The sequence below is a fragment of the Schistosoma haematobium genome, chromosome ZW (assembly GCF_000699445.3).
Source record: "Schistosoma haematobium chromosome ZW, whole genome shotgun sequence".
NCBI classification, from domain to species: Eukaryota; Metazoa; Platyhelminthes; class Trematoda; order Strigeidida; family Schistosomatidae; genus Schistosoma; species Schistosoma haematobium.
This window is the reverse complement of record NC_067195.1, coordinates 80945902-80968411: the sequence shown is the minus strand read 5'-3', so window position 1 is coordinate 80968411 and position 22510 is coordinate 80945902. Positions and strand designations below refer to the sequence as shown.

Below are 22510 nucleotides of genomic sequence, written 5' to 3'. Positions count from 1 at the left end.
GTCACTCAGCCTAGTGATCATACTTCAAATTGATGGATGAAATTTGATCATCATTAAGAGTTTAGACAAATATGACATTGATCACTACTCGGCAGTCAACCAATTGTAAATTTTTCAATCCTGTAGGAGGTTATTCGTGGCCCGATTAGTTCAGTAGTGACATCTCAAACTCAAGCTGAGTAGTGGAGGTTCGAATCCTATATGGAGCATCATTCCCCTTAAGATTGCACGCACGCTTTGCTGTCAAGTATCAACTAACATAAAATCTCGTTCGAATACAGTTTCCTGTGAACTACCTTCAACCAGTTAAAGTCTTAATGTTACTAATGTGGCATTCCAGTTAGCTGTCAATCACACATTGATTGGACTGCATTATATTTATTGGCGATGCGTATTTTATTTTCTAGATTATCATTGCTTATCAATACATATTGTAGCATATGATTGGTGCTCAAAAAAACTAGCGCGCTTTTAATGTTATATAAGTTCCGATTCTAGCTTCTTAGGGATATGTACGGAAATTTCCGTAGTCCAAAGGTTCTGGAATCAATTTAAATTGAAAGACATAGTTTCCTATTTTTAGTCTATATCTAAAACAGATATGGGAAATTCGTGACCCTTAGTTCAATGTACAGTTGTCATTCAAAGTACCAAATTTCCAGCTAACGAGAACGTCTCAACTTTAAACACAGTTCCATCTAATTCGGCTGTGACAGACAATTGAAAACACTAGCCTCTACACAAATGATGTGCCTCAATACGAAGTACGTAGACTGGTACTTAGCGAATAGGTTATTCCTTTACTGCACAGTAACTGAGATAAGGGTACAGTTTAGAAGCTTATCTCTACTTTTTCCCCATTAGTCGTGTTCATGTGGAAAGACCAAACTCTGGAGGTTAATGTTTTAAAATATCTTAAATATCCAGTTAGAATCTTTTCCAGTTTTTCTAAACTATAACACGAAATCGTTTCTGACTGGTTCTTTGTATGATGTCGAGTGCTGTTAAGAGTGTAAGGGGGAGATTGTTACTTTCTGGTTGCACATCCCGTGGAGGGATACTTCCTTCTAAAGGAATCGAAACTAAAACAAGATTAGTGATGACCTTGACAACGTGGGGGCGTGAATGTAGAACCCGAGGAATGACTGCTCGAAAGCAGGTCATGCGTGATCTTTTTGTGAGTACTTTTTGATGTGTTACCTCCATGTTTTTCAGATCTCACCGATGGCGACTAAAGTTCGTGAGGAAAGATGAGATGTACTGTTTTCTAAGGCGGAATTTTTCTTACCTCTCTTCATTCGTTGTGATTAGGCAGCATCACTTCATACTCTTTTCGTCTGAAAAAGACAGTTTACTGTTGTCATGCCTCAATATATTTAACACCATGACTTTGTCTTCGAACCTGAGGTTTGCCGCTTTTATTCTCCGAAAAGCTTCCATAGCGTGGTAGAACGTGAAGGCATGTGTTACGGCCAATATAACTAGATTTGGTCATCACAATCTACAAACCCGATCATCATGTCAATATAGCAAGCTGCTATAGTTGTTAGTCCTTCCTATATTTTTTCCATTCATAATTCTTGCACTATATTCTCAATGTTTAGCCTTCCTAATTATCATTACCTAATGCATTATTTTGACTCGTTTACTATTCATCGTGTTAATATCATTTCCTTGTGTTTATATGGTTATGATATGATTACTAGAACAAACTTATGTTTATGCCAGGCTCTAGGTTACTTATAACCGACTGGCTAGTTTATGAAAACTACACTAAATGCTTACACGTCAATAAAAAGAATTAATTTATTTTAAAGATGACTTGAACTTGAATTAAAATATAACCCTTTCATCTTAGTCACTTGTAATAATCCGCCTAATATATCAGTGGTCAATAAATGCCCATTATGAAACGTTTTCTAAAGAATAACTAAAAGTTATTTGAACTGTTTATTATTATTATTATTATTATTCTTTCCGTCTATTCCACTATGCACTTATTATCGACTAACATTAGATTATGACGGATGACCTAAGCAGAAAATTTGGAATGTTAACTTTATTACTATTATTATTATTACTACTACTTAATCTTGTCTATTCTTATCATAACGTCTACTTTCTCACCTTTCTTTAAACTTGTTTCATCATCAATAATACGAAATGTAATCAGTGAGAAATTTATTGATTATTTCTTTTTCAATGTTAGTCTTATCAGTAAACATATATATGTAATCAGGTCGTATTGTATGGATTGTCTAGTAAATTTGCTGGAAGTTCCATTTTATTTTTGGACAATAATTTATTGATCCTGTTGTAAGAATAAAATAGCTTGACTGAAACATTGAACTTTCTAATAGACAACTATTGGTTGTTAGGTTTTATTTTGTATAAACTTTCGAAGTAATCAACTACTCATATTGTACCACTGACGATTAAAGTCTATGGGAATAGGTGAGGTGTACTGTTTTCTAAGGCGGAATTTTCCTAACCTCTCTTCACTCGTTGCGATTAGGCAGCTTTTCGTCTGAAAGAAACACTTTACTGCTGTCATACCTCAATATATTTAGCACCATGACTTTGTCTTCGAACCTGAGGTTTGCCGCTTTTATTCTCTGAATAGCTTCCATTACGTGGTAGAACGTGAAGGCATGTGTTACGGCTAATATAACTAGATTTGGTCACCACAATCTGCAAACTCGATCATTATTCTTTTCAATACGTTGCATTATTTGCTAATATTGTGACTTATTTGAAATATATTGTGACCATGTGTTCCTGGTGATATAAACTACCTAATATTCAGATATATTAGGTGGTTGAAGGTAGTTTACAGGAAACCCATGATATCGGGTCGCTGTAGACTACTAATCATATTGCAGCCTGGTCGATGGAATATGACCAACACTGAAGAATTAGACAAATATCACATAGATTATTACCCCGGTTACCAATGAATTGTAGATATTCGAATATACTACAACTAATCTCTTTATTATAACTAGTGGTGTCTTATCATCTATATTACTATCCATTGAATCAATTGGATTTGATATAGCGTCATTCTTTTTTAGTGTAAAATCACTGAATTCACTTTTAAATTGTCCACAAGTAGGCCGATACATATACATGTACCAGACTATGTATTACATGTGATTGACTAACAACTAACTGAAAATTGGTATTTACTACCGTATACACTCTGTCTAAATCTTGTTGTTCACATCAGTACTGAGAGATATAGGTCCATCCAAGCACACAGTTAAATTAAAACTGAAATGTATGTTTCTCACAAACCAAACATACGTATTGGTAAAATGTCCATATTTGTATTTCACAAATCACTGGATATAAATATATGACCTTTTTGTAAGTAATAAATTACTGTTTATTGATAAGATTTTATATTTTGGGTCAATCACTTCGTGTGATTAAGTCTATATTTTGGTGTAACAAAGGATACAGATTGACTATATGTATGGATAACATAACTATACTCTAATATTTGATATTTACGTTTTTATTGATTCTTGTCAATCAGTCAGTTGCAACACAAAATCTGGTGCGTATGTACATCGGTTTAAACTGCCATACCTTATTAGCACAGCAAAATAAAATTGTTAGAACAAATCCCAGAATAGTAAACATAGTAAGAGTATGAAGAGTAATAGAAAGATATGACACCAAATATTTTTGTTACCTGGGCCTCTTATATCTGACGTGTGTACTTAGTGTTACTTTAAGCGATTTGCAATCGTCAGGATTGAAGATATCCGTTGCTATCAATTGTTTCTTGTTACTAACTATACGTATTCAAATAAACTTATTCCTGTTTTTCTAAAAAATGATACTAATCATTATTTAATAATAACTAGTTAGTATGTTATTGTCATTTAGAAACTGTTTATTGTATATTAGTTTATGTAATGGCAATATTCTTTTAGAACCTAATTGAATTAAAATAATCCAACTGCACACTATATTTTATTACTGTGTATGTAGGTGATCACAAATAGTTGAATGTTTTTCCTGGGACAACGTTTTATAAACTCGGATTGTTAGCATATGTGGCAATGTTGAAGTGAAAGAAAATAAAGGGTAATAATAGAAGTAGAAATAATATTTGTTGATGAAGATGAAATTTGATAATGAAGATTTAATCTCGTGTCCTTCTAGCGGAATAGGAGCAGTATTTGCTTCTGAGTCACCCATACTGGTGAAGGATATCTTCGTGGTGGACTTGAAAAAGAAACTGGTTTAGCGATGATCATAGCGACCTAGGAGCGCGACCACAGAAATCAAGGAACAACTATCTGTCTATATTTTCCTTTTAGTTAATAAGTTATAATCATTGTAGAACCCGATACAAATGTGCATTAGCACTAGTTTTCATACCACATAACCTCAGAGAGATTAAATCAACAATATGAATGTCAGAGGTATCGAAATAACGTATTAGCAACGATAATATAGAAAGACCAAGTATTGAGAATATTGTTTGAAAAGTCGGAGTAGAAAGGTACTTATTGTGGAATACTGGAATTCATAATCTAGAGTAAAATAAAGATTAGTGAATGCATTTAGACCATTGTAACTGATTCTAAGCTATTTTACTTATCGTCTCCTGTTTAAATAAATATTGCAATATTTCTTGGAGAAATGAATGAGTGTTAAGCATAGTCAACGAGTTGTATTGGATTATTATTACTTCATACCACACCTATTATCCAAAATGAATCATTATACGATGGACAGTGGTAAAAATTAAAGTTGAAGAATTTATCAATTATCAAGCATACTTTTTAAAACCCTTACCTAAATCTACGTATTTGGTTATTTTGCTAACAATCACTTAATTTTTCAAGTACGTTATCCGACTTTTTCTGTGTGTAATTCACTTGAAATATAATTCACTACGTTCAATACTAATAGTTTTTCCTAAACAAATATGTGTATCCTTTACTTCATAGATACTCGCCCGATCTTCTAGTGAAGGTTTACAAGGTCTTTTGTCAATCATTGAGTCTGCTTTAACTTCTTCATCTCCAACTACTAATACCAATCAACCATCATCGACAACATGCCAGTGTCTAGCTACTTTGTTAGACAGTTTAGGCAATGCTTGCCAAGATCGTACTTTTCAAAAAACTATCCTACAAAGTCGTAAAGCTTTATTATTCGGATTATCTAATTGTCTTTCATATCATGTCCCACTGCTGAGTGATGCTAGGTTTGTTCAATTATTTCAACTTGTATTATAATTTATTACCATATTTTCATTAATCTCATTTACCAAAGTGTATTTCATCACTTTTTTGAGAGCCACTAACGACTGATTCATATTTGATGATAAAGTGGAAGATAGTGGAGCTTCCATTTATGACACTGATGAATGATTCATTTTTTTGCCATTAATTGTTTGAAAGGCTACGAATGTCTTATTTATTATCATTTCCAAAGGTTGGTGGCTCGATCTTGCACTTATGAATATTTGCGAATTGAATATGAAGTGGTCTTCGTTTGCTTCGCGAAGTTTACTCCATTAATACCAATTTGGTTATAAACCTACCTTATTGTCACAAGTACTGTTAAAATCTATGACATGGTAGTGAAGTTATGTCAAATAAATGATCCTAACTGTATAGTTTTTCTCAACTAAATATATTTTCTGTAATTATTGCGTTGCGTAAGTTTTCGTAGAACACAAAAGTAATAATCGTCGTGGAATAGTACAAATTTACTTGGCCCACGAGTTGTCATCATCTGTGTAACAATTGAAGTAGTCCGAACTCTATACTAGTTTTCTTAAAGACAATCAGAACAACTTACCATTAGTGAATACCAATTCACAATTCTGCATAAAAGAATATATTGAAGTAAATAAAAACTGGGTTCTTATTTGCATCTCCAAACTTAAACGACAGAAACCGTAATCTAACAGTTATCATCTCTTAAACAGTGGAATCACTCTTATCTGCTTACTTGTTAGCAAGTATTGGTAACGTGAGTTTCAAACACCTAGTTACATAACTTTTCATCTCGAACCCCTCATTCAAACGCATATTAAAATCTCTTTCATTATCCGATTATATTAATTCACCTAGTCAATAATTACCTACTTTATGTCATCTGACATTCATTTACCACTCTTTAAAAAAAAATCTCTGTCCTCATTTGTCTGTTAGTTTCATTTCTTCCCTTCAACTTCCGAAGACTATTCACTGTATAGATTCTACGAAATATATAACTAACTTCATAAAAATACATTTCTTACTAACCTCTACTTTACAGTCTCAATCTGAGTGTTATCTTCGACCATGCTAATCATTTTCTTTATTCATTAATTCAATATACATTTAGTACAGCTGATAAGAGAATACATAAACATGTGTTAAAGTTGCTTCTATTGAAATAACATTTTAACTAGTGACTATCTAAATTCAATAGTTGACTTAATAACACCTAAGACCTTTAAAGCGAAAGGTATTGAGTTCAAGTCCTAATATAAACATTAACACTGGAATAAAGGTAAATATCAAACTGAAGAGTCCTAAATAGGATAAAAAGTGTAACTTATACTCCACAGTCAGTCAGCTACAACGTAGGACCAGGCACATATATGCATCGGTCCAAGTTGCCATACCTCATTAACACAACAAGATGGACACCGGATTCATAAAAGTAGTTAATTCAGAGGTGGTAATATATAAAAGAAAGATTGCATATAAGGATATAGTACAGGAAGAAAGAATTAGTTCGTAGAAAGAAAGATATGAAGCGATTTTAATCTCTTAGTTTAAGGGAAGACAGAGAGTGTATACAGCGACGCCATTGTGATCGATTCTCAGCCGTGTCACCCAGAGTCTCCAACCATATTTATACTCCACTGCTAGCTATAATTCATATGTTCAATTGAATTTTCGAAATAGAAATAATGAAAATAGAATATCAACAGAATTAATTGTTGCACACACCTACATACAAAAGAAAAGACAAACAAACTTGAAATAATTAACCAGAAATCATTGACTTTAGATCTTATGAATACAACTATGTTGTATATTGGTAGTAGTGTTTAGTTCTAATTATCAAATATGAATGAATCAATAAATCAATTAATGATCTATATCTTCTAAGATCGATAAATGACTTCCTAGATCATACGATATGCATCAAAACTATATTATAATGATTGATGAAATAGAGTGTAAGAGAGAGAAACGGATCAGATAAATTGTTTAATTCATTTTAACATAATTTAAATCATTCATCTCATTCTTATACTAGAATAGATTTTCATGTAGTCATCCCAGTCAAATTTAATATTTTCATTGAATTCCTGTTAATTGTTCATGTAAAAATACTTATATTTCATCAAGGATTATCCCATTTACTTCTGTGATCATTTAATTTATGCATTCACATATTTATCTTTTATTTTCAATCAAGTCATGCTTGCTTAATCGCTTCAATCTGTCGATTATTACATAATATTTATGTGGGACAATTGGATCAGCCAATGGTGACTAATAACAATAGCTTCAGTTTGTTAGATACTCCAAATAATGATTGTTCAACATCTTGTTTAACATCAAGCAAATTAGTTAATTCTTTACTGAATGGTATTGGTGCTATTTTAGATCAAATTGGTCATGGACCAGAATTGAGAGCTGTGGTTGTTGCTTTAGCCGGAAGATTATTACCTCTGTGTCATGATACTAATCAAGTAAGTAATGTTAACATTGACTAAGTGATCAAGTTTGGTGAATGTGAATTTTTTGGCAGTTTTCCTTTTTCTGGATTTAAAAAAAATAGTAGTAGTAGTGTGCCAGTTAATAGTAAGTTGCAAACAATGGAAGAGATTTTCAAAATTGTGTACTAATCGAACTGTAGTCACATTTTGTATGAGACAATAGGACAGCGGGAAATCAACAAATCAAGCAAAGTAAGTATGATCAATGATCATGTCGAATTAAGCATAAGAAATTATATTCTCTGAAGAAGTAGCTTACAGTGAGTCACGAAATGTCAAAAAATTTAATTTTTCTACTCATTGGGATATTACAAAATATGTTATTTTTATTTACAAGTAATTTAGTTCAAAAAGGAATTAATAATATGAAAGAATGAAAATTCCCGGTTAGTATACGGTAAAAAGAATTTCAACTACGTGAAGGGAAGTCCTACTCACTGCCTTCTCTTAACGGGGGTGTTGTTTACGAAAATGAGAGGACGAAAAGCGAATGTCCGGCGCTTTAACCGGACTCCAAACCAATGGTGCACATGGGCTCCAGTATCCTGCGGGACAAAATGGCGTATGAACCAATCGTTGGTCACCGGCTACCATGGGACTGCATCTCCTTACGATGCCCCACTGCTTTGTGGATCAGACCTTCAGGTCAAGGGCTCGGGGCGTGGCCTCCTAAGAAAGCCACCTGCTTCGGTTTGGGCATCCGAGCAGTATCACAGCCCTCAAGCATATCGAATGAGATTTGTGTGGCGCATACGTATTTGGTGCCTCTTTGTACCAATATCTATGTGTTGAGATAAATAAACTATGTTTGTACCCTTGAATGATTTGAAGCCATGATAAAAGTAGAAAAATGTTTTTTTTTCGAGTATGGCATACTTACTGTATCCTATATCAATTTAAACACCAGTAGAGTTCCATAACTATAAAGAACGTTTTCCACTCTATCAAATGATAATATTAGTAGCGATGCACAAATTTATCTTTATTTAGCTTACATCTTGGTTTGGAGAGCCTACAACTGAGTCAATTAACGAATTAACACCACGAACTCGTCTATTTCTTGCAATTTTAGATAGCTGGTAAGTTTCAATTTCGGATGATGTTACTGTGATATCTTTTCCTAGCTTGTGATAGTAACAGAATATTGATAACTCACTGAAGTTGAAGTATTATTTTTTGTCAATAAGGGGTTGTGAAGTTTGTTGAATTTTATTGAAATCATGAATCTTCACAACCCCTTACTGACAATTATAATGTGATCACTAGTGACTAGCTTCGAGAGAAAATTTCCGGAATTCTAGTTAGTTGTGTCCAGTGAAGCTAAATCGTGTCGGGTGTGAGACAATTATCCAATAGATGGTCGGGAAATGTTATAGAATGATTGAATTTATATATTAATACTGTTGGATCCCGACTCAGTGATTTAAAGGTTAAGCGTTCGCACTCAAGATTGAGGGTCATGGGTTCGATACTTCGTGCGGGGTCGTTCGTCCGCACTTCTGAAAAACCCCACATACTAGGAGGAAACGGCCGTACAGTGCCTCCAGGTTTTCAATGGTGATCTAACATTGATCGGCTCATGATTTAAATGATAGTATTTTTGTATTGAATGAGATGTCTAAACGCCAATTAGAAAGGAACTGGTGTATATCTTTCCCGTAGCTTGTGATAATGTGTATTTATAAAACTAGTAGTCGAAGGGATTGATTATTTTACTGATAGGAAATCCATTTACTTTCTGTGTTACATGGCTTATGAAGATATCTCAATCTGAGTACCAAGAAAACAATCTTCCTTTACATAAACTTTATTTTGGCAAGATAAATTTGTGATTTAGTTGAAAGTATGTTGTGGCTTTAGTAATATCTTCACTTTCTAGTTACATATCGATTAAATCTTGATGCATCTATTGAAATAACACCAAATTTGTTTTTTTTATCAAATCATTTGGGGAATCAAGTTGCTCATATCGTCATAATCCGATATAAGGTATTTAAAAAATAGCCTTAGTTTACATAGTTTAGCGAAATTGAACAATCGTTGTCGTAGTTACTGAGACACTGACCAACCAGAATTTCAGACATTTAATTACATTGGACAAAAGAAGCCATGGACACGTAGATGAATAATTGAATTAGACAATGTTAAATGCTAAAATAGTAAACTTTTTTATGTAGGTTATGGGTTTAATACGTTCAAAATATGTCATTTATAAATTTGAATTGTAATTTTAAGCAAAGAGATAAGAAAAATTCATTATGAAATATCTAGTTCCAATCAATAGAATACCATATATCTTGTAAACAAAATGCATATTAAAAGAAATGCTATATCGAATTCATTGAGTAACCAAATGCAAAAGTTCACTAATTTAATATTTTGTCTAATTTACGTGTTTATATATGCCTTATTTTGACTAATTGTAATACGGAATATATCCATTGAGAGATAATGTAAAAAAGATTACTTTCAGTGAAGAGTTCTGCCTTTTTCGTTGAATTCATTTTCAAAGCTGTACAATCACAAATATACATACTTATTTTTCTGAAATGATATTACTTTCAATGATAGTGATATCTTTTTTCGTTAAACATGGTAATAGTGAGGTAAAATAACGTTATTTTTTTTATCAGGGTAACTAATAGTAGTTCTGTTGTTGAGGGCTTGAATATTCATCATGAAAGGCAGGGTTCAGTGTAATAAGATAAATTGCTGAAATTGAGATAAACTGCAATCAGGAAGATCACAAAAACAGAAACAAATCGCTTAGGAGTAAAAATTCTATAGAGAAGAAGATAGGAGGGAAGCAGATGACTGTGAGATAAGACAAAAATTACGAGAGATTTAAATCATGGTAGAAGAAGAGGTTGTACAAATTTCTTTTGGACACATAATTTTGGTATTTCCAGATGCATAACAAATGTTTAACAATGCTAAGAAGATGCAAGATAACTGTTTTTGATAGCTCTCTACTTACCTTTGTATGCGTTTATTTATTTTGCCTCACTATTACCATATTTAGCAAAAAAGGAATTTTATTATCTCTATTATTGTAATCATTATTATTTCAGAAAGTAAGTATATATTTGTGATTGTACAGCTTTGAAAATGAATTCGTCGTGATGAGAACTCTTGAGTGAACTAATCTTTCTTGATTTATTTTTAATACAGTAATTTTGAACTTGTCACTGTAGAGCATAACAATGAAAATATTTAAAACAGTTCGTCATTTAAAAACATTTCATGGTCTTGACGACTAATCTATGAAAGTCATCTGACCATCTAATATTTACATGGGGATAATTCCTCTCTTATTTTTGTTGTCAAAATTTTATGTTATTCCCGCAAGTTTATCATTCATAGTATGTTTTTTTTCTCCCATATATAATAGTTCATTGGATTCGTGTTCTAAACGTAATCCTGTCAATCCATCATCCGTAAATGGTGAACAACAACAATCAAATGGAAATATTTCACAGTCGAAAAATGAAACAAACAATATGACATCTCATTTAATTACTGGATGTATTCGTTGTTTAGCTTTGGGTACTAATCATTCAATTAGTTTACGTTATGCAATTGGTGATGATAGACGACGTGTTCGACGTTTAGCACGTTTTATTCGTGCACGATTATCGGAATACACAATTCAATCAGTTATTTGTAAATTGAATGTTTCATCAAATCAACTACCACCTAGAGATGAACCATTGGCAGGAAATGTTTGTTTAGTTTTACAACATTGTGCTTCAGATACACCATTAGCTGAACATCTTCAAGGTACTTCAGTAATATATGACTTATTATCACTGATACAAGTAAGTCGAAAGAAATAATCATTACAGAGATAATTTTTAAAAAATGAGCAACCCATTATTGTTTTGATTACTGTAATATTTATATTATATATACATACTAGGTTTAGTATAATTTCATCAGGTGAATTAGTTACATGAGATATTTTGTTTTCATTATTTCAATCAAATTTTATTTACGACTATTCAGTCAGTCAGCTACAACGTAGGACCAGGCACATATATGCATCGGTCCAAGTTGCCATACCTCATTAACACAACAAGATGGACACCGGATTCATAAAAGTAGTTAATTCAGAGGTGGTAATATATAAAAGAAAGATTGCATATAAGGATATAGTACAGGAAGAAAGAATTAGTTCGTAGAAAGAAAGATATGAAGCGATTTTAATCTCTTAGTTTAAGGGAAGACAGAGAGTGTATACAGCGACGCCATTGTGATTGATTCTCAGCCGTGTCACCCAGAGTCTCCAACCATTGATTATGATAGTCACGCGGACCCCAACCAAGTAGTCTGTATCTACCAACATGGTTCAGACCAGAAGTTAGTGACTTCAAGCACTGATGCCACGTTTTGGTTTGGCCGCCCCTAACTTTCTTCCAACCATCCCGAACACCGGTTAGCATTGTACGTCGTGGTAATCGGTGTTCAGGCATACGTAACACGGCCCAACCACGACTATTTTTAGTGATTGATAGCTAGTAAAATTTCAAATAGAATCGATATACTTTATGCATTTGTTTTAATACTATTAACCGGTTTTCCTTTCTTTTTTGTTGTTGATAATTCAACATTGTAGGAAAGTCAACGATTAGATACTAAAAGGAATGCAGCAATACTTATTGGTAAATTAGCTCAATCAAGTCAAGTACATCGAGATGAACTTTCACGTTTAGATGGTTATAGTGTATTGACACCATTTAATTCATGGACTGCAGCATTGGAACGTTGTTAAACATACATAAATATGGATATTATTTTAGGTGTCTTTCATTAAAGTTGATATTATTTCCAGTGATACATTTACTCTTGATCAACATTAATTATTAAACAAGTGTTCATATTAGAAAATTCCTGGAACTTGTTTAACTTACATTGTTTGTTTTTCTCTTCATTATTCTATTTTAAAAACAGAAACTTTTTTTGTCTATCTAATTGTGTATAGTGTGTGTGTGTGTGATGTTAATGTTTAATATGAGGATTCGTCATCAGAAATGTGTGATAATAATGTGCATGAAATAGTGGGAATTATGTCACAAACATTACAGACAATTGTTTTGATATATATCCTAGTGAAATTTCCCGGCAATAGGAACCCGTGCTCTTTTTAAATAACAGAAGAGTTGAATTTTATAAGTGTCATTATTATTATTATTAACTTGAAAACATTTCCCGGAAATTATTCAACATTCTGAAAGACTTTGTTTTTGTTTTCAGGATTTCTTTTTATACAAAAGTTCACATTAGTTTTAATCTTCATCAAATCGTATATACATGATATTATTTTTACATTGAAAACCTAATTTTTCATAAAATCCAACTTTTTCATTACTACAATCAAGTGAAATTTTATAACATCCCATATGTTTTCCTATACGAACCAGGGTATCAACAAGTCTGGAAATAATAGATAAACAATTTAATCACTGGGTTTTTATGTTTCTCAAATAATATAACAACAATTCATTAATGGTTATAGATACATCACTTCACATGCTTACATAGTGTATATGTGTATCGAAATATAAGAATGATTTTGAGTCTCTTAGACCAATGACCAAATTTCAACCTGATCTATGGAATTGGACTTGCATCAAAGCATTATACGAACACGACTCACTGGTCAATCAATTATAAGTATTTCAGTTCTACAGGCAGTTGGAGCATGAACAACCCAGTGGTAATGCCTTAGACTATAAAGTTGGGTGAAGTTGAGTGCACTTCTTTTTTTAATACCCGGTTGCTCAGTTCCGCTAGATTTTCAGGTAATATTAGTCAAATGATTGTTCCAGTTTATCCAGAACAATGGCACTGTTGGGTTTAGATATACCTGTTTTAACCATATTAAGAAGCAGTACTGTTAAATCCAGCCATTATTAAGCAAATGTCATCCCACATCATGCACTATTAACCGACCCTAGGGATGGCTGGAGGAAGCAGAGGTGATCAGTTCATGAGATGTTTCCAGGGGATGAAAAACGACTACAGGACTGATGCCTGTCTGACCTTCACAGCTCCCTGGTTAGGGTTCTAAAGGTAGTGCAATACAGTAGCTTGAGATATCAGTTATGGCTCAGAATAGAAGCCACTGGAAATCCTGCTTATTTTTATTCATTTATTGTTTCCCCTACTTTTTTATTATCCTCACCCTCCCTTGTCTCTTCACAACCTTATTTGTTGTGTGGAACATTTTTATTTTGGTGCCTCTTTGTGTCAATATATGTTTAAACAGAAATTATTACACCATAACTAGTTCGCATCGTGGCATTGGCCTAAGAATGATATCTTAAGACGTAGTCGAACTGATTTGTAATAATCGCAAGGTTTTCTAATTCTCTGACGCCATGAACTGCGTTTACGTTCAACTACAGGAAACAACGTGGAAAAAACAAGCCTTGAAATTTTTTCATGTCGACAACAATCCTCTTAATATGATTGATAAATTAAACTGTCACTTACTAGGCCTTGCAGACTACTCTCAAGTAAGTCGTACAATGAAGTACTAATTATAAGTTTCGTCTTACTTTCCCAGACGTTATTGTCTTTAACGTGAACGGTTGGAAGGCACTGTTTTGTAGGCATTCTACAACGTACAAATCTTGTTGTCATACAAACAACTCCATCTTTTTAGTCTGAAACTTGTTTTTGAAATGTCGGCTTCAACTCTAATCATCCGTTGATTTGTACACGAATGCCAGAAAGAAACAACTGGTAACTCTCTTCATGCACTTTTAGACGTAATATAGAGGAAGTAACTAAGCATTTATCGCTGTATAACGATTGTTTACGTTCTGATATCTGATATCGTTTTACCTCAGCAGTAATTTTTAACTTTACCAATACTTTAAAGCTCTGTAGCATAAAAAAGGTCCAAGGTGTTATTATATTACAATATCAGTGGGATAAACACAGTGTTGCATTTGGCCCGCTGCAGGATATTGTACACATCTGAAGAGATCACTGACTAGTTACCTACTCAACTGTACTTTTAGTTTCACGAGTCACTGGGTTTCGCTTCTCTCAACAAAATCTTACGAATCCGATGCACATATGTTTAGTTTTCACACATTTAAATGCACTCTTTCACAAACTTTATTGAAATCCTGAAGGTTGCTGCGGAGCATTTCCCTCTCCCTAAATGAAAAATGCTTTAGTATTTTTCTGTACTAATGTTTAAATTGGTTATAAGGAATGAATTTATTGAGGGCATTGACCGCATCACTTGTAAGTCTCATCAGCTCTTGTGGGTTGGTGGGCATGGATTTAGAGTTCACTTGACTCTTGCGAATGTCCCACAAATTTGTCATAAGAGATGTCTTTCTACCATCAAAGGACGACTACGTTGAACAGTAGTCCACCCTGTTTTACTTTACGTTTATGAAGTGCAGCGTTCGAAAATAGAGAAAATTGGTAGGCCACTAGCATTTGACTGCAGATGTTTTTGAAGCATTGCTAAGATAAGGTGGTACAGAGGATTGAGCAATGTTTAACTTAGACAAAAAGCAGTAGGTACAGATGAAACCGGTTAATGAGATTATGAGTTTCATCAACTGTGATGGTACAAAAATGTATTATGTTTGCTCAACTAGCGCCCAGCTCTTAATGCAGTGTCGGCCAGAAAATGATTAGGTTGGAAAAAATCTGAAGGAGTCTAAACCAAGACATACATCAGCCCGATTGATCATCGACTGTTGGTCTGAGTCACGCTGAGAGACAGAGACTGCCTGGATGATAACCATGCGGCGTTTGCAACCAAATTTGAAAACATTAAGCCACATAACTTAAAATATATCACATTCGCATAGATGGGCCTACTACTCCCTTTATCTAAGTTTGAGTGAAATGTGATTTCACACTTCCAATTCCCTTATTCTACCTATGCTTTGCAGACCGTATTTTCTTTATTAAAATATACTGTTGTGGACACATTATTTCAACTCATCTGGTGTTCATCCTGTTAATTCCATTTTTTTACAGATTTGGGGTGATGCGTTGATCGGTGCAAATTTGCCCCAGGCTCTAAGTTGATGACGACTAACTGACTGAATCTTCATAAAGTTCATCCCTCTTTGAATTCCTTAACATGTTTTAAAATATAAATATTTTGAGAATGTCTGTACTTTTAGTGGGTTTGTTTCACCTTTCTACTCCAGCGAAATATTTTAATGCAATTTAAAATTTAGAGTATTCATTTTGTATTGTCAGTAAGTATATTAAGATCAGATTGATATACAAGATATGTGACAGTACTTGCAATTTATTACAGACAGAAAAAACTAGTATGAAGGCTGAAACCCTCGAAAAGATACTTTCTAAATTGTGTGAACAGTCTAAAACGGTTGGTAAATTTTGACTGAGCAGAAAAATACAAAACAAGTTGGGTGGCCGTAACCCTTAGACTTATAAACAATACAGGGGTCAATCACATTCTCTACATATTTATTCCCGTCGATTTTTATTAAACATTTAAATTAACGGTTTACTCAACTTATAATGGGATCTAATCGGTGCTATCAGAAATCAATTGTTAAAAAGTATGATTATGAGAAGGGTTAGAGAAAATCAGTATTATAATGTATAGAACGGAGGTTTTATCTACAGGTTTTAAAATCATGTGACGCTTAACGAGGAACCATTATATAGTGAAAATGCAACTTACAGTCTTCCAAAATTCATCCCGCGATATCTTGAATCGACTATAACATCCTCAATATGACCACGCTGAAAACATATCAAGTAAATTTACAGCTACCTTCGAACATTGGTGAATGAACTTTAACTCTATGAAGAGAGTTGCTGCTCCAATGATTCTACTTGTTGTAGCATCTTCTAAAACTACAATAAAATATGTATCCAAGCAAGAGGCCATCAAAGAAAATCTTTCTAATGAAGAATGTTAATTTCAATATTTATTACCATCAAATTCTCTCTGTTCTATCTTCCCAACTACGGTTAACTGTTTTAATAAAGCAAGATAATCTAGCAATCAATAGCAAAATTATGAAACTACCATAATCAGATGATAATAGAGGCCGTAGTTTCGGAATCGTTTTAGGACTCTGAAAGTTTATATGGACCACATGTTTCTTGATCAACTCAGAACAGTTGATATGTTCTAGTATTAAGGGGTCAAACAACGACAAAACAGCCATATCTCAAATAAGCGCTTGTCCGTTAAGCTGAGTCACCTTGATAAAATTAGACCTGACAAACAAAGTCTAGGTAAGTAACATGTGTTTCTGCGAAATGCGAACAGAATCAAATGAAAAATTTATCCAGCTTTTCAAAATCCTGTTAATCGTGTTTGAATTTTCTTCAAAATGGTTTATTATGCATTTAAAATAACAGATAAATATCGTCAATTAACTGTTATTTGTAACGTTTGTGGTTGTCGTAAGTCAGCAACATACTGACGACTTTGATGAACTTGTGATATTTCCTTTTGGTTGGATAGCGTAACACGTATTAGGTACTTTACATAACGCTGTTATTACCCTAATAATATCCATATCATTTTGGAATGGATAGCAGGTTTGGTGTCTTGTGTAAGTCTTAACAATGGCAAAATTTCAGTTGATCCAACTTTATTTTGAGAGCTATGAGATAACCCCCAACTAACTATTTAGGCACGAACACAAGAATGAGTGAGAAAGTGTACTGGACAAGTGAATCAAATGCACAAATACTCATCCATATATATCGCAGTCTATCCTTAGGAAATTAACCCATTTGGACCTCAATGAAATACACTTGACCTTTATGCCACTTCTGACTGCTATCGATTAACTTTTTCATTCGACTTCTGATTGGCTCGCCATATCGCATATAACAAAAGCGACGATGATAGGAGACTAAGAAAGTCATTTTATATCGTACCTGTCTTGAAGACTGGACGTATTATGTTGTTCTTCCAGTGACTTGCTAATCTTCCTTGGGTTACAGATATACTAAAATGTGTAATTTGGGGATTTGTAACAAAATTTTGCAGTTTCTTTGGTAATCCAGCATGAGTTTTATCGGGCCACATGGATCTACACCTGTCATATTTATTTGACAGATCAAAGATACCGAGTTCTTCACTGATCACAACGTCCATAGTGTTTATGATGTGGTTGTATGGACTGAAGGGTAGAGCATTTCCACGATATATAGATTGCTAAAAAAAACTTGAGAATACCCGACCATTACCATAATCGCCCTTCGCTACGGATGTGGTTTTACTGTCTGCCCATAGTGCTTGCATTCTTCCTCTCCACTTTGATTTTGGTTCATGTGTGAATATAAAAGGTTGGGATGTTCTACAGACTTCTTTGATAGCTGTTTTTACATACAACCCCTTTGACTTGTGGATAGTTGGTGCACAAATGTTTCGACCTTTCCAATATTGCGATTTGTCTCGTCAGTACCCAATAAACTAAATATCTCCAACATTCTTCTCTTCTTACGAAGAGAAGTGAGAAGCTCCTAGTGAAGATGGTTCATAGTCCGGGGGGTACCTAGTTAGTTCCTCCACGTGTTGCACTTGGAGACATATAGTAATCGTCAACTGAACTTCGTTCGAACAAGGTTTTTGGCTACTCATTCCTCAGATTTGCTGTTCCACCTTAGGTGCATTTAAGTCCCCTAAGGTTAAACACTAATCATTTGAAGACCAAGTGTCAAAACCGTCCGGTAAAACCTCGTTGATCTCATAATTTTTAACTCGATGGACGATGTTGATTTATTGGGTAGCTAGGTTGTTGATTTTCCTGCTTGAAACGAACCTGATCTTGCGACTAGGCTTTTCCTGAAAGCTTTCATTTAGAGTTGAGGGAACTAAAAATACTTTCTTGAGTTTCCATTCCTAACAGACCGTTTTGAATTTTGTTTTTCCTTCTTTGATCCGTGTAAGCCAATCGGCTCTGAGCTGATTCGGGATGATCTCACATGGATTTATGTATTGACAGAGCGAGTGGCGTTTGATTTATATCGATAACGCCTGCTAATGTGTCGTTCAGGATCATTTGCCATTTCAGTGGTCACCGGTGCGAAGTCGTTTGCGTCCCCACAGCGTTTCTGACACAGCAACATCCATACAATTTACTGAGACATTTGGAGGCTTCATACGTGATATTTATGCAAACGTCGTGGTACCATCCTTTAGACGCGTCGCGCTGAATACCGCTTTCTACAGGGTAATGACAGCACATTGGTCGACAATTACTTTCTCTGCACTGTAGGCATTTCTTTTCATAAATCTTCTCCCACAGAATTGCGACATGTTTATTTTCATTGTTATGTAGAAAAGGCTCGAAAACTCAGAATTTCAGATATCCTAAATTCTGTACGAAAATCTCCAATGCTGATGTGGTGCAGATCGCCAATACTCCAACCTCACAGTAACATCCACTGGGTGTGACACGTTGGTGGAAATGAGCTTGTAAGGACAGTGGACATGCAGACCGTGAGTGGCTCGATTTTTATGAGTGTCGGTAGGCTATCTTTATTGAGGAGGGCAGGCAAAAATCACAGGGGATTTCGGGAATCAGAAGACTTTCGAAGGCAGACATGACTGTCTATTCGGGATTGACTGGAGTGTAGTTCATATATTCAGGTTATGTGTTTCCGTAGGTCCTCAGTTTCGTCAGCTTCTACACTGATCCCTATCGACGATTAAACAAGACGACCAAAATTTTGGCGCGTCTTGTGTTTAATTTAATAAATAATTAACTTTATTGACTGTCCATTCGCAATTGCCAACTAGTATTTATTTATCTAATTTTTACCTTCAGTTTCATGTTATGATTGGTTTTACTAAGACTATTTCGACTATATAGAGAGTGAGAAACTGGCCAAATTAATTGGGTTCGTAGTGCATTTGAGATTAAATTCTTGCTAAGTCAATGTGAGAATGTCACGAGTAAGAAGACCAGCCATGGGTTAGCTTAGGATCATAGGGCCTAAGCTGGTTTAATAAAGACTAATTAGTGTTTATGTTGTGTCAGAGTCCCGGCAATGTGCGATAATAACAAGAATGTAAGGAAAATGTTAGGAAAAATTCACACACCTATGTGTGGTTTGGGGATGGCGATAAACTGGCAGCAGAATATAAAGCATATCCGAGTCAGCCACGATCGAGACCTGGGAACATGAACGAAATCGTTGGAAGGTCAGCAAGACATATTGGCTGAATTAGGTTACATGAGAAGTTGTAGACATGTATATAGGCAATATTCAATCTCAGTTGGATTATAGTCGGTAGAGTCGTATGGAGTTGTGGTACAGAGCCTGGCTATGAAAATGTACTCCCACGTGCAAGCATACTGCCTCACAAAAAGACGCATCGTCTTTAAATACATTACTCACCTGAGTTAGTGTTGTTTCAGTTTCATTGTTGTTGTTCGTTACATTAAATGTATCTTTACGTTTCAATTAAGTAAAATGTCATCTGATGGAAAATGTTGATATGAGATGTCAACGTTCATCCGTCGTTGTTATCGTCGTTGAGAATGATCGTTCAGTAACAATTGGTTCCGTATGTACAGCACTTTCCGTTCATTTGCGAGGTCATTAGATCTCAATTGTAGAATCCAAACTACGGTTTGGATGTTGAAGAATAGCCGACCGGGGACTTTAGACACGCGCCCTTTCCCGTCGAAATCAAAACAAGTAATCGGGTAAATAGCGGTTCTATAATTCATCATAAATTTAAATGTAAATCGTTACCTAAACAAATATTACCACCCGGCTATTCAACCAATAATTGTTCAATCAATCAAATCTAAATTACAATAAATAAAGAAGTTGATAGAAGATGAGGAAAAATTACCAATCACAACAAATGAACGTTATTCTATCCTGACTGGATAGAACACACACACAAAAGGAGGAGCAAATCAATATGGCTACCGCCAAGAACAAGTGTCAAGTAAAACAACACAGATGCAGTTCAGGAAGAAACACAAACTTAGTGAATGCGTAAGAAAAACAAAAACTATAACAAAAAATACAAGTATTAACAATTCAAATGTAATCAAAATACAACAATGTACAACTAAGGGGATCAATAGGAACAAAGCACAAGTATATACATGGAGGGATTTTCACCAACACACAAAACTTTCAAAATGGATCTTACACAATGTCTGTTGCATATTATCACTCAAAGTGTGAAGAACAGTAATTTGAGATTGAATGAGACTTTCCTGCATTGGATTTTCGGATTTTAGTTGTCTCAGTCAGTTCTTTCGTGTTACATGAAAGACAAATTTTGGTCCGCGTTATACTCGATACAGGCATTACAAAAATTGTCAGTACTCTTTGGGACTAGACTACTCCGTGAAGGGGGGACAATTTCAGTTTGCGACACGAAACGGCACTCAATGACACATATAAACGTTCATGGGATTAGAATATGCAGTACTGAAGCTTTCTGCTGGTTTCCCCAGAAGAATACTGAACATCTACTATAACTCCAAGGGTCATGAAAAAGAATACTACATATGCTTCCTATCACCACTCATGACTGACAACCTTTCCTTTTTGGTTTATGAGGTGTTGAAAGAGGAGCTTTATCTATCTGTTGGAAAGCGCCGTTCCTTAGACTTAAGCTTGATATTTCTATGAAGTAAAGTATCAAAATTTGAAATGGTCAAGCTTTATATTGATTAACTCTAAATTGATGATTGGTGACGTAAGGTTTATGCAGGCGTTCGGGTATGAGCGCTCCTGAATGTATGTTTAATTAACTGGTATGTTCAGTGGTAGGAATTATTCACACTCTAGTGGGATTGAATGGACAAAATTTAACTACAATAATAGTCTAATTGGATTAACGCTATAATTAAAACTCTTTGTAACTGAGTCAGTGTGATAGCAGTATTGGTGCTAGGATTATCAGGAGTTGTTTTATGGTAGAATATCCAGCAACTGTAACATAGTGAAATTATTCCGGAATTGCGCTAGACTGGTCTAATCTGCATCGCATCGAGATGAAACTGTCTAGTGTCCGTTGAACAGCGAGTTTCAATATAAAATCCATCATTATCATGATGAAATATAACTAATAGGTAAACAGATGGGCAGGTAAACAAATAAAGGAAAACTCGAAGGACTCACATAGAGCGAAGTAAATATTATTCAGGCAGCTGAGCATGACTTAGCTAATAAAATTAAGTCAATACATCTGGTGCTAACATTTCCCATCAGGCCTCATGTTCCGAATTGATTATCCAGTTGTATAAACTTAAGAAAACGGAACTATAGACCACGCCACGTTCCAAGGCATTTCATTCTGACGGATTGCGACTCCATAGACTTGATGAATCTTCTAGAGTATTTAATCATCAGATCAAAAATTTGGTGTGAATTTCTGTAATCTTAGACAAGTATTCATTCCAATTTTCTTTAAAAGTGCTAAGGCACATTAAAATTGCACATAATGTTTGGTCCGTATCTCGAAAACTATTGTCTCCACACTTTCCTAAAGAATTTTTACATTTTTTTTAAGGATATTCACAGGTAGGCATAGTACTTTGAGTCTAATTTCCCTCTTCGAAACACATACCTTGAACATAGTTGAAAACAATAGAAGTTCCGTTTAGAGAATGAGATGATCTTACTCCGGAAATGATTGAAACCGTCTTCAGTGTTTACTTAAGAGTTCCTACAGTAAATTCCCCTACCTTGAGAACGATATCACTCTCTTAGAGCATGTTCAAAGAAGTGCAATTAAACAGATAT

At 34.4% G+C, this 22510-nt stretch overlaps 2 protein-coding genes across 4 annotated transcripts in view; one reads left to right on the top strand and one right to left on the bottom strand.

Moving 5' to 3' along the window:
• Positions 1 to 16728, top strand: part of TTC12 (Tetratricopeptide repeat protein 12) — a 34548-nt gene extending 17820 nt beyond the window's left edge. The window contains exons 8-13 of the mRNA XM_051212438.1: positions 4971 to 5230; positions 7450 to 7726; positions 8744 to 8832; positions 11145 to 11571; positions 12369 to 13554; positions 15767 to 16728. Of these exons, the coding sequence (XP_051072623.1) occupies positions 4971 to 5230; positions 7450 to 7726; positions 8744 to 8832; positions 11145 to 11571; positions 12369 to 12524 (1209 nt within the window). The 3' untranslated portion in view covers positions 12525 to 13554; positions 15767 to 16728. The remainder of the gene's footprint in view (positions 1 to 4970; positions 5231 to 7449; positions 7727 to 8743; positions 8833 to 11144; positions 11572 to 12368; positions 13555 to 15766) is intronic.
• On the bottom strand, positions 6323 to 16970 carry MS3_00004512 (uncharacterized protein). 3 transcript variants are annotated; one of them, XM_051212437.1, is made up of 6 exons: positions 16800 to 16970; positions 16706 to 16768; positions 16542 to 16672; positions 16449 to 16510; positions 12664 to 13186; positions 6323 to 6974 (listed from the first exon to the last, which is right to left on the bottom strand). In XM_051212437.1, exons 1-5 carry the CDS (start codon positions 16939 to 16941, stop codon positions 13039 to 13041), a joined length of 546 nt encoding a protein of 181 aa, XP_051072622.1. In that variant the 5' UTR covers positions 16942 to 16970; the 3' UTR covers positions 6323 to 6974; positions 12664 to 13038. The 3 variants fall into 3 exon arrangements, with proteins under 3 accessions (XP_051072622.1, XP_051072621.1, XP_051072620.1); XM_051212436.1 differs by lacking the exon at positions 12664 to 13186; XM_051212435.1 differs by lacking the exon at positions 12664 to 13186 and having other exon boundaries at positions 16449 to 16672.
• Positions 16971 to 22510: the final 5540 nt, after the last annotated feature.